Here is a 13,283-nt window from a genome sequence, read left to right as displayed (position 1 = left end):
AAGACGTAAAACCTTATAAGGTATTTCTCCCGCCTTTGTATCATGCGTTTGTGGTGTAATGGTCAGCACGCTTGACGCGTATTCAAGAGGTCCGTGAATGGAAGTCCAGGAGAGGGCACTACACATTTTTCATGTCTCTCAGCATCAAAGATCCTAATGTCTCTACAGTGGCGACCGAACTAAAAAATGTGGTGGATGATGATTCTTCACCACCAGGATTTGGCGATTGGTTTCCCTAATACCCAGTCGCCCTTTAAAAGGGAGAATATATAAAGCATTTCTTTCGCCTTCTTAACATGCCTTTGTGTTGTAATAGTCAGCACATTCAGCGCATATTCGAGAAGTCTGAGGTTTGAGTCCCAAGGAGGGACACCTTTTTCACCTCTCCTGTTTTAAAAAACCCTAATATCTCTACATCCTTATACAGATAAAAATTATTCAAATAAGCGAATAATAATTAAATTAAGCGAATATTTTATCTTTTATTCTGTCAAATATAATTAAAATCCAAAATAATTTCCGAAAGTTTAGTAATATATACATAACATGATAATGCTACACTGATATATATGAGATTGCGTAGCATTCTAAAAAGGAAATTTTAATACCTTAATTAACGTTTTTAATGAAATAAAATAGTAGTACTTTTTTCAACAGAATTAGATAACCAGGCGTCCAATAGAAAACGATTTTGAAGCGCTTCACTGCATTTAATAACATTTGTCACCATGACATTAAAATTAAAACATCATGAACATGGTTTTCTACATTTACGTTTTTATCGCATACTAAGCAAAATTTGTTGATTATGATTCTAACATGAATTTAGATTAATTATAGTAAATTCTATGACCAAATAGTATATGTAAGCAATCAGTTAAGAGTGTGTTACTAATTTTATTACAAATTAGGAAATTTTAAACATTTCTTTGCTTTTTACTTCTTTCTTAGCAGAAGCCACAAATTAGTTTTCGGAAGCAAAGGTGCTTCTTTTGAGTTGGCCATTATGTACGTAAGCAAGAAAGTTATAAAAAAAAACCTAAAATCTCATGCACTGAAATAAAATGATCACTAAGAAATAGTTTTGAAATCGTATCTTAGAATATCGTGTGTGGTTCTTGGTCATCTGATTACACTGAATTGCAATGCTTCACAAGTAAGAAGGCTAATATATCAAAACTAACACTGAGAACAAAAGCATAACTCACTAATGAAAATATTTTAACATCAAGATTTATTAACAGAGAAACCATCCTTTCAGTACTCTTTCATTTAAAACTAGATCTTATACAGTAATCTTTGAGAGCATTGACAAAAATTGACAATTGCTTTAAATGCCTTCATGAATACTGTAGCCTATACATTTGATTTTTAATAATTTTTATAAGAATATTTTAAAATTTTATTCTGATATTATACTGTTTTATGTGAAGTTGTTTTCAGAAATGTTACGAAACTTTTCTAAAAAAAAAAGGTGAGGAGTGATATAAATTTCTACCAAATATTTGACTCATTGATAGAAGTTAAGAATCATGTTTCGATCAGTGAAACGAACTGCTTATATGATGTGAAAGCCAACCTCAGTTTCCCGAATATTCTTTTTGAAGGTATTATTAACCGGGACAGCAATAATAAATGTGCAATCCATGTGTTTGGTTTTTCTGACATTTACCTTCATTAATAAATCAACAATTGTAACTGTGTGTGACTTGCTAAACTCTCTTCTGCTTCTATTTTTGTGTATTCATTTCTATTCGTTTATTCATTTTGGTAGAATGAACGAAAGGGAAATGGAATGACTCGGAGAGCAAACTGTATTCTTTGCAAAGTACCGTATGTTTTAGTTACAAGATGCACATGTTCTCTATGCAGAGGCATTTTATTATCTTGAGTATCCTGTTTTCCTCATATTATAAAGCATTCAGTTTTGTTATTAGAAGACGAACTGAAAGAAAGGCGTTTCGCTAGATCAAAAATTAGAAATAAAAACTAAATAAAAGTTTTGATTTTCTCACGAACAAAACTTAAAATTGAATTAAGACTGCCGTGACTATTATTTCATTCATCAACCATTCCCTTCATGAAGCAGATATAGCTCATGATTTTTTCCTTCGTTTTTAGTTTCGTTATTATTTCAAATGAAAACAAAAGGCCTGATGAAAATTTCTTTATGCACTTATTGAGCAAAGTGTTTTTATTTTATGGCTTCAGATACTTCAAAATGATGCTAAATTATTTTTATATTTTGTTGAGTTGTAAGATTTTGGTTAAACAAATGAATTTTTTTCAACTTTTTCGTCATTAATTCAATTTCTAAACAGGTTATTGAAACCTTTCATTTGCAGTATTTATTTTTTATAATATAGCGAGAATTCGCTACTTAGTCTTCAACATAGGGTTTTAAGAGTGTATTTTCCAAAGAATACACTCAGATTCTATAACTGGCGCCCGAAAAAGTCTAGAACAATGGAAACCTCTACAAGTGACCTGGCCTCATCCACGTCTACAGCACCGGTGTCTCAAGTCCGCCCCATGGAAGGTTTTGGCTACGTTGTCAACATCATGAGAGCTGCAATTAGGCCCAGGGCCTATTTGATGGAAAAAGTTCAGCAGCAGCATTTATGGACTAGCTGGATGACCACTTCATTTTGTATCCAGTGGACAAAATTCAGAGCATAGCAATTTCAAGTTCATTCCTCCGAGAACTAGCCTTGGGTTGGTACAAAGGCAACGGAAAGATTCTGCTTGGAGAACCAGGTACGCCAACGTACACGTAACAAAACTTTAAAACAGCCCTGCTAAAAGCCTTTTCATTCGTAAAGAACAGTGCGTGCTTAGAAGCCAAACTGTAGAGCCGCTACCAGATGAACGGGGAAGATCTCACGAGCTGCATTCTGCGTAAAATCCAAGTACTTAAACTATTATATGGAAGAAAACCTGGCGAGGTAGGAATTCAAATCATCTTGCTGAGATGACTAGCGGCAGCGCAAGAAATAATGAATCCGTCGACCTTGGAAGCTCTACTCGAGCTGGCGAATGCCGACGCATTTCAAACAACAAATGCACGCAAATGTATCAGCAAGAGTATAAACATTTCCGCACACCTAACGAATGAACGAATGACGGCAGCGGTTCTTCGACCACAAGAAAAAGGTTTCGCCAAAGAGAAATGAATTCGAAAAGACAGATAAGCAATGGAAGGAAGAAACAAAATACAAGGCGTTAACCTCCGAGGGGCGCTGGAAAAATGGGAGGTCAGCGGCTCCGAGAAGAGAAACATTCCTCCCAAATACAGCTTAATACAATCGTGGTTAAAAATTTACGATTACCAGAAGTACAAATTATTGCATTAATTGATACGGGGCCAGAGAAAAGTTTTCTGAGGGAAAAATTCTTTAGGCAGAATTTCCGACATTATAGGTTATATAACACCAAGGCTACAGCGGTGATTGAAGCACAAGGAATAAGGTGCGCTTGCATGGGAAAACTGCCGTACAAGTAAAAGGTGAGCAATTGAAAGTTACTTTCTTTATAGTTAAGAATTTCCAAGGTAATGCCATTTGAGGTATGGACTTCCTCAAGTCAGCAGAAGCAAGAATAAATTTGCAAGAGGTCACCATTACGCTGGACAAAATCTGAGGAAGTGAAGCCTCCAGTGGAGTTAAATAATTTGAAAGAGGACGAAAAGAAAAACTTCAAAAGTTAGTAAGGAATTTTGCAGATTTATTTAGTGACCAACCTAGCTTCATACATGTTGTGAACACTACGGTATATATTTTGAAATATTTAGCCTATAGGGCTAAGCCCTATAGATATGATAAAGAAGCTACAATTGAAGAGCACGTCAGAGAAATGCTTAAACATAAAATAATTGTGTCTTCTAGTAGTCCGTTCGCAAGCCCAGTCGTATTACATCGTAAGAAAAACAATTTGCCCCCTACGGATAGTAAACCATGGCGTTTTGCTATGAATTACGGGAAACTAAATAACATGACAAAATATCCGGTAGCCCCTTAGCGATTATAGAAGAGATAATTAGGCAATCAAATTTCACAAAATATATGACAACGTTAGATCTTACATCTGGATATTTTCAAATCAGTGTGAAACCAGAGGATGTTAGCAAAACAGCGTTTATCACAAAATCTGGAATATGCGCATTTTTAGGTATGCCAATTTGTTTACGTGGTGCCCTCGATACCTTTCAACGAGCAATGGAGATAATTGTTCGGTCATTTCTCGGAAAATCCACTCACATCTATCTAGACGATATGATTGTCGTCGGTAATATGATAGATGAGCACATAGAACATTTCACGGAAGTTTTTAGACTCTTACAAGATGCTGGTCTAAACGAGAACCCTAACAAATGTAAATTCACCGCAAAGGTATTGAAATACTTAGAATATAAAATATCCGCTAAAGATATCGAAACCGATAACTAAAAAATTATCAACATTAAAAACTACCCTCCACCAAATATCGCGAAAAAACTTTCATCGTTTCTTGGCATGTGCTCTTATTACAGATCCTTCATTAAAACATTTTACATACAGCTGATCCTACCACGCTTTAACGGTTAAAAGCAGCTTTAATACCAGCACAAGTGCTAAAAATTCCCGACCCAGTAGGTTAGCTTGAAATGTCTGCGGATGCATCGCACTTTGCCGTGGGAACCGTTTTATCTCAAGGGGGCAACCAGTAAATTTTTTCAGTAAAACGTTGAACCCCACCCAAAGGAATTAATTACACGGCAACAGAACGTGAAACACTAGCTGTATTACTGGCCATGCAAAAATTACGTGTATATAAGCAACCCACAACAGTCTACATTTACCACGTTGTTCTTTTTAGATTTTACTCAGATAAAACTTATCACCTCGTTTGATAAGGTGGGCATTGAAATTTCAGGAACATAAATTAGTCTTGAAACATTTACTGAGGAAAGAAAATATCGTTGCAGATGCTCTGTCTCGCATTAAATTAGACGAATAGGGGAATGAACTAAAAACGGATCCACAGTTTAAAAATATTTATGCATATCTTCAGGATCCAGATAACTTTGAGCATCCGGATTTAACAGCCATAAGTATGCCGTAGTATTAGAGAAATAACAGGGATTCTTAAAAATGCCAATGGCGAATAATCAAAAGCCAACATCGGTCAGATAAAAAAAAATATTACGATCTTTCTGAAATGAGTCTTCTTTAAGATTTATTGCAGAGTTGCACTGATGCCGATGGTAATAAAGCTCCGAGAGAAGTGCAGCCAGCGAGTGGCCAAACAGCTTCCAGATATGGCTTCTAAGAGGAAAGGAAACGGAACTTCAGCTAAGCAGCATAAAAGGCAGGAAGTCAATGCAGGAAAGAAAAAAAAGGAACAAGGCAAGGGACTAGGGGGAGGAGCTAGTGAAAGGAAAAAAAAAAACTGGAACAGTCTTTCAACGCCGATCAGCAAATAATACGGTAACCATCAGTGGTTTGCAGAAGGAAAGCCACAACGCTCTACGAAGCAACGACAACGGCTAGAGTTCCACCAGCGGTCGGCGGGAATGATTCAACCCCAATCGGCAGAAAACGCAAGAGGGTTCTCGGGCAAGCGACAAAGAATGAAGGAGAGCGAATAGACAGCAAAATGAACGGTATTACACGACAGTCTACGGATGACATGTCCCCAGGGTGGGAAAGACCACCTCAGGAGAATAATTGCCTTAGGAAGTCAAGAAGGACCAAGCCCGTACCGGAGGAACAACGACCATCAACTAGAAAGCAGCGGGTAGCAACTACAAGAACATTTCAATCCTGGGACGAATTTCAGCTCAAACGGAAGAGTGACTACACCAAATCAAAAAGATAAGTAAACTTTTACTTCATTTTCAAGTATTCAGACTGCTATGTCGAAAGATATTTTAAGTACTTAATCAGAATTGTCTAATTGTTTTCGTCTCAAGAGAGGATTTATTAGTTGTTGCAGCTAGTAGCTGTAAAATTTACTTTCTACGATTTTTTTTTTTTTTTTTTGCTTTAAGAAATTACGCCGTTTAGTCGAGATATCGAGATATTGTTTTTATGCAATTGGCAAGATAAAATGATTTATGCCTAAGCAACTTTGTTTAGATTTTGGATGTAAGAAACTGAAACCTTGTATATATTATACACACTTTTGCAAAACAATTGAAGCACCAAGAAGGACTTTTGCGATCGTGACGAAATTAGGTAATCGAAAACATCTTGATCGAACATGCAAATGAACAAGAATTGCAATCATAACGCGCATTTCTAGTGCGCAATTCGCAAAGTATAAGAACAGTAACAGAGGCGGAAACCTTATCTTTTTTTTTGTTGCTGCCATTTCAATTCTGTAAAGAAGACACTAAACCTGCCATTACGACAATATCGAAGACCTTATAGACAACTAAACGTGGTCGCATTGTAGGGTTGCGTGAAGACTGAGACGTGGTCGCATTGTAGGGTAGCGTAAAGTTGGGTGGTCATATCGAGCAATAGGCCGTCACCAGCAGCGTGCAGACACTGCTATGCAAAGATGTTGGCAGCAATGGTTACTACAAGGAAATTGCAGACAAACTGAAGGCTCTGGAAGGCCAAGGAGCACAATACGAGGCAAGACAGGATGACTGTTCACCAAGTGGTACCATCCACCAGCTCACAGCGCTTGTCTCTGAGTCGGGTTAAGCTCACAGAGGCCTTTAAGACGTTTGCCTTTGACCCCACAACATTGGCGAAATCGTCTGGAGTGGTGCCGCAGCCGATCATCATGGCCGCCATCAGCCTGGCATCGTATAGTGTTCAGCGATTAATCATGCTTCACTCTTGAAGCAGATGACCACCGTGTTCGTGTCTGGAGAGGACGGGACCAGCGGTCCCAGTCAGCCTTTGTTTTACAAAGGCATGCAGCCACAACCCCTGGTGTGATGGTGTGGGTCGCTATTTGTTATGACAGCAGGTCATCTTTAGTCATCTTCCGTATATCTTTAACAGCTCAACGATATATTGATACCATCCTGCGGCCGGTTGCATTACCCTTCATGGCACATCATTCTGGTGCCATTGTCCAACAAGATAATGCCAGGTCACATACCGCTCGCATATTTCTGGAATGTCTCCGTGCGGCTGATACTCTTCCTTGGCCAGCAAGGTCACCAGACCTTTCACCAATCGAGCATGTCTGGGGCATGTTAGACCGCTAGATTCGGGCGCCACAAAATATCGCAGATCTGGAGCGACAACTGATGAATGACTGGCAGATGTGTCGCAGGATAACATTAGGAACCTCTACTACTCCTTGCCTCGAAGAACTGAAGCACGCATTGCCGCCAGGGGCAGTTCGACCAACTACTAATTTGAACACTCAATAGATGATTATGAGCCGTGAACAGGTAGGACCTTGATTGTTTAACCATTTTATTATCTGTGCATGAGCCATACACATATTCAATTTCATCAAAAACAACCCCTTCCTTCATGGCGCTTTGATTTTTTTGCAAAAGAGTGTAGTATGGTTTTCAACTGTGTTTAATGTAAAGGTGTCAACCGTGTTACAACTTTGAAAAATTAGTTGTAAAAATATTCAGGAAGTGAAATTTAAAATTTAGCGAAATATGAAAGCTAGCGGTAGAAAAATTTAAAATCTAGCTTAGGTATTTTAAATGCTAGTTAGGCTCTCCGGCTGGACACAAAGTTAATGCATATTGAATAAGTACACTAGGATGAGTTCGAAAACAGGGTGTCCGTTGAAGTATAGTGTGTCTGAGGCTTATTAACATGTAGGTTGCCGCTCAGGTGGTAAATTTGTGTTGTAACACATCACTTTCAAACTTTCACGTACGTGGAAAATTCAGTAGATGCATATGCTGGAGAGCTAGGTTTGGAAAAGTTAAATTTGTGCAAATGAAAATGCATGTTTTATCAATATCTTCAAATAATATTAGTTTTCTTCCAGTGGATCTGGAAGGACATGAGCCTCAACTATTGTAGCTAGTTAAGATGAAACTATGTTCCTTTAATTTCTATTGTTAAATTTCAAAACTTGTTAGAATTTAAATTTTTTGAACAGGTCGTTTAAAGTCGTTATTCTCAAGAATTTAAATTCTGGCGGGAAATATTGTAAGGTTTTACTTTATTCCAGCCAGTTACTTTTAGTTGGACCTTCCTGTTTCTCCTGATTTCAGTTACCTGCCGGAATGTAAATTTAGCATGATATAGATGTAAATTTTAAACGTGTTTCAGAAGTGGTATTTAAGCTGCGTTTCGAGTTCAAAAAGGTAGGAGCGAGATTAGTTCCGATGTTTATGCTGCATGTTTAAAATCAACTGTCTAGTTCGGTGTTTGACATCTTTCAGTTTATTCTGAGATTTTTCGGTTCGGCTTTGCTGCGTGCAGTCGATTTAGCGTTAATTGAGCTAAGGAGCCAGTCATGATTATCTTAAATTACTATTGAATTGTTAGATTCTTATTTTCCGTTACTTAGCTACAAATGGTGGTGATTTGTGAGCACGAAGTTTGTGCATCTGCTTTAATTTAGATTTAATAAAAAGGTTGTATAAACCTTTCATCTGCAGTATTTATTCTTGAAGACATAGCGAGAATTCGCTACTTCTTCTTCAATATAGAGTTTTAAGAGTGTATTCTTCCAAAGAATACACGAAGACTCTATAAGTTCTCAACAACATCAAAATCAGGAAAATGGATTTCAAAAATGTGGCTCTCGAACCACAAACCGATACGACATCATTTTAGAAATGTAAGCAAAATATTTGCACCAAACACGAGTAGAGATCATTAGACATTTTATTTTGGATCAGAAGACGGTGAAAATGTGCAATAACCTCGTCCGGATTCGAACTCTGCACCTTCCGATTGTTAGGCGAAAATGCTTCTTAGTAACACAACGAAGGCACGCGGTAAGCAAAGAAAAATGCCTTACTCACGTACTTGATTCTTATATATATATATATATTACTTTTCCTTTGTAACACTTTCAATTTCCTTAACGACATTCTATGAACTGTTGGACTGCCAATGTTAGATGGTGACCCGTGATCCATCGACTGAGTTACTGTCATTTCCTTGTAGAGGCATGCAAGTATCTTCAAAATATTTCATATTATCCCCCCAATAGATTAGGGCATGAGTTAAATGATGTTCGCGTTCGACACTCACGTACTTGATTCTTATATTTATATATATATATATATTACTTTTCCTTTGTAACACTTTCAATTTCCTTAACGACATTCTATGATCTGTTGGACTGCCAATATTAGATGGTGACCCGTAATTCATCGACTGAGTTACTGTCATTTCCTTGTAGAGACATGCAAGTATCTTCCAAATATTTCATATTATCCCCCCAATAGATTAGGGCATGAGTTAAATAATGTTCGCGTTCGACGAAAAATTGCGTTCTTTTGCAAAATACAAATATTAAGTTATTTATTCGTTGCAAAGTCTCTAACGGAAAATTACGAAATATTCAAGTAGGTTTATGGAAGTTGCCTTGAAACTGTATTGACTGTGTCACAGTATTAGAGAAGAATCCGAAGATGATGAACGTAGCAAACAAGCAATGAGAGAAAATGAAAAGAAAATTAGTAAGTTAAAGAAATTTTGCAAATCTGAAGCAAATACGCAAAAAACGTAGTTTGCCTTTCAACAATCTAAATAAATATAATAAATACATAAAAAAGTCTCACACAGTAAATACTTATTTGAATATGTATTTACTTGCACAAAGATTAAAGAAAAATTAATGGATCAAATTTTTCGTTTACTGGAATTTGGAACAGTTTGCGGAATTTGGAAATTACTGGAAAAGTTTGCTGTCCCAGTGATTACAAATGACTAAAAACTTAATCTATATTTAATGTGTACTTTATATGTAATCTAAATTGTCCGACTAGCTTTGTTTTTAATTTTGCTTTTTCGAGAAGAAAATATGATTGTCTTAAATGACTAATACGATTTTCATAAATAACACTCCTCCTAAAATAGTCAGTAATGTTTAAAAGATATATGAGCATAAACGACTGACATTTTAATAGTCATTAATGTTCTTAAAAATTAAAAAGCAATTTTGAAGCCTAAAATAAAGAATATTTAAAAATGAAAAGACGATGACATTTTATTAGTTTTCATTTTTATTAAAAATATCAAGAAATTAGATAAATGTACCCGTGGTAGTTTCTGCTCCAGTGCTGAGGCTGTCTCGAGGATGGAATGAACCGATCCATGGCCCACGCTGCTTCCTAGTAAGAAAAACATCAACGGCTTAAAAAAAGTAATATTTTATTCAAAAACATATTTAATTAGCACAGCACTTGCATTTTAATCTGTTTCACTTCCGATGGCTAACAATTTTACGATTTTAATTCATATGCTTTAATAAAGTAAGTAGTAAACTTCATAGTAAAAAGTAATGTAATTAGTTAGAAATGTTTGTAATTATAAATAGAATTCAATATAATTTTATTATGAGAAATGGAAATACATAATGGAATGCATTTAAGAGTAGAATAGTTTAAGGTATATTTGATGCTACATTTTTTGCAGAAAATGTTAATTAATGTATGCTTCACAGGGTTGGTTTACTGAATATACCCTAAATTTGTCTTCACGTACATGACTCTTATTTTTATGTAAACTGTTAATATTATTCATGCATTAAAGCAGGTTAATTTAAATATATTGAAAAGGAAACAGAAGCTTATTTAAAATTCTTTTAGCGATAGCATGACTTAAAATGTCAGTTAATAACAATGTGTCATAAATATTTACACCTTCATTTTTTCTCATTAATATTAATATATTTAACTTTGCTTTATGCTTAGAATAATGCTTTAGAGGTTTTGGAAGGCATCTTGGTTTAAAACATGCTTTTTTATGGGTGTGACGCTTTTTCTGATGTAACATGAAAGACATGGCGGTGGTTTCAGTTCATGCAAATTGTTTCCATTGTGAAATCATTACTATGATGCGCATCTTTTTGTAGCAAGAAAATTAGGCGGACCTGTTCTCTTTTATCATTGCGCAAACATTTATTGTATATCAAAATTCAATTTTTGACTAAGATCAACTGTTGCATAACAAACTACTTTTACATAAATTTCATTGTTTAAACAGCCTCCATTAAAACGAATATCTTTTCATTTACCATTTACCATACTGAACCATTGGCTTCGTTATCATTTACCATTTCGAAAAGTGTTTCCTTACCACTTTGTTTTTTCAAGATTCGCAAATGCTGAATAAATGATTCATCCACTCCTTAGCTCGAAACACCCTTTCAGATATTTTCACTCATAAATTATGATTATTCAAGTGTATCGAAAAATAGAAATTACACATCAGATTTCACATTCAAACGGTCTGAATGACATTGAAAACTCTTTTAACTTAAGCTGAAAAATATTATATTTTGCCGACATTTTGTGTACATTCTTGTTCTTGAAACTATTAAGGAAACTACTAAGGAAAAAGTGATAAGTTACAGAGCTAATTATTTGCATAATTCCAGAGATAACTTGTATATTACTGTCACTTAAATGAGAGTATGATTGCTAAAAATAGAAAACCAATCCATATTTAGAGTTCTTACCTTTTTCAAAAAATCATTTGTAAGTATTTTAGACATTTATCAAGTTTATGAATGCTCTGTATCGCCAATAAATTATTTACAATGAAGCAGGGAAAAGAAAAAGAAAATAAATGAGTTACGGCGGATATCGCGACGTAATCCTATAAAACATCAAATACACGTTCTAGGCAGAAACATGGCATGCTGCTAATATCAAGCCTTAATTCATGATCTAGCATTTTCCTTGAAAATTTCTGAAAATATCCCTCCACCGAAATTCTGACATATTCAACACCCTGACCCACCTGAAGCGACGCTTTACGATCGAAATAAATAGTTTATCGTGAAATTATTTAGCTTACTAGAGAAAATTAAGAAAAGTGTGAAGGTCTGGGATCAACATGCAGCAAAATATAATCTTGGTACTTTGGCTAAATAAAACGATCCAATTTCCTCTCAGGGAAACAAAAAATAATTGATTAATTGATTTTTGTTTTGCATAATGATTCCACAGAAATGCAGCATTAGGTGCATTTTATACTTCCAATGCCGAATATTTCAAGTATTTCGCAGGATGTATCATTATCTAGTCTAGATTGCCTCGCCAATATAGCTTTTAAGTCTTCAAATTAACAAGGCATATTTTTGTAAACATGACATACCATGCATTCCCATTAGATGAGGAGAGTAAAACACAAGCACCATGCAGCCCTTTTCAAATATCCATTTGGCTGAAATCTGTGGCAACTAATTAACTCCATAACTATTGATATCATCGTCACATATCTCATAAGTACAGAACCCTTGAAAAGAAAACACTTCAGTTTTCGGTAAGTGGATAAAAAATATAGGTGGTTCTACGAGAAGATAGTCTAGTAGAAACTCATTAATTTATTTACGGAACATAGGAAGAAGATAATAAGAAACAGTAATGTAATGGATAATAGTAGAAACGTGAATAGAAAGTATAATGTATTCGTAACCTATAAATGCGCAACAGTGTCCAATTGTATCACGGAAAATCAGTGAATTTATCTTATTTGGATGAATAAAAAATCATCGTTCGCATTTAAAACAGTTGCTTGAATGGTTTTATTACGGTACCTATTGTTTACGTTATGTGAAACCTTCAGTCTGTGGAAGAAAGCTCTAAGTAATAAATATCAAGTTGTAACAGCATAGTAGGAAACTTCTTTTTTTAAAGAAGACAACAAGGTAATCAGCAAATAATGTTCACAGCAACCAAGTAAATTAGCGTAAAATATGTAGTTTGGTTTATTTGGATTACGCCAAAGCACGCCGTAATCTAAATTGTTGTCTAACTAAGAGTTGTTTAACTATGAGATGGGATGCTTTTGTATTTTCTAAAGAAACTGGCTCGTGTCCTCGTTACACATGAGAAAACTACAAAAACTCCAAAGCAACCAACCCTTTTGCTTGGAATTGAAGTCACAAGGGATGCACTCTAATAATTACCAAATCAACTTAAATTTCATACATAAAAGTATGTAACAGTTGATAGGGAGAGACAAATATTGCATATCGTTTCTTCAAGAATGTTTTGCCTTCTTATACTTAAATACGAAGCATTTTAAAACTGTTTTCTCATTTATCAATTAAGTGCTTCGTGTACTTATTAAAGCCAAGATCTTGAATAAATGCTACAACCAAGTTGCTTATGTATGAGTAAG

At 35.4% G+C, this 13,283-nt stretch overlaps 1 protein-coding gene across 2 annotated transcripts in view; it reads right to left on the bottom strand.

Moving 5' to 3' along the window:
- The window catches only part of LOC118189393 (uncharacterized), a 333,651-nt gene that overhangs the window by 32,537 nt on the left and 287,831 nt on the right, over positions 1-13,283 (bottom strand). For both annotated transcript variants that reach the window (XM_085812820.1, XM_085812821.1), the window contains one exon: positions 10,191-10,264. In XM_085812820.1, the coding sequence (XP_085668946.1) occupies positions 10,191-10,264 (74 nt within the window). The remainder of the gene's footprint in view (positions 1-10,190; positions 10,265-13,283) is intronic.

The sequence above is a fragment of the Stegodyphus dumicola genome, chromosome 3, assembly GCF_044657685.1.
Source record: "Stegodyphus dumicola isolate Sdum_Otavi_A_Nest chromosome 3, ASM4465768v1".
Lineage (NCBI taxonomy): Eukaryota > Metazoa > Arthropoda > Arachnida > Araneae > Eresidae > Stegodyphus > Stegodyphus dumicola.
Note: the sequence above shows the minus strand (reverse complement) of the source record. Positions and strands in the feature narration are given on the sequence as shown.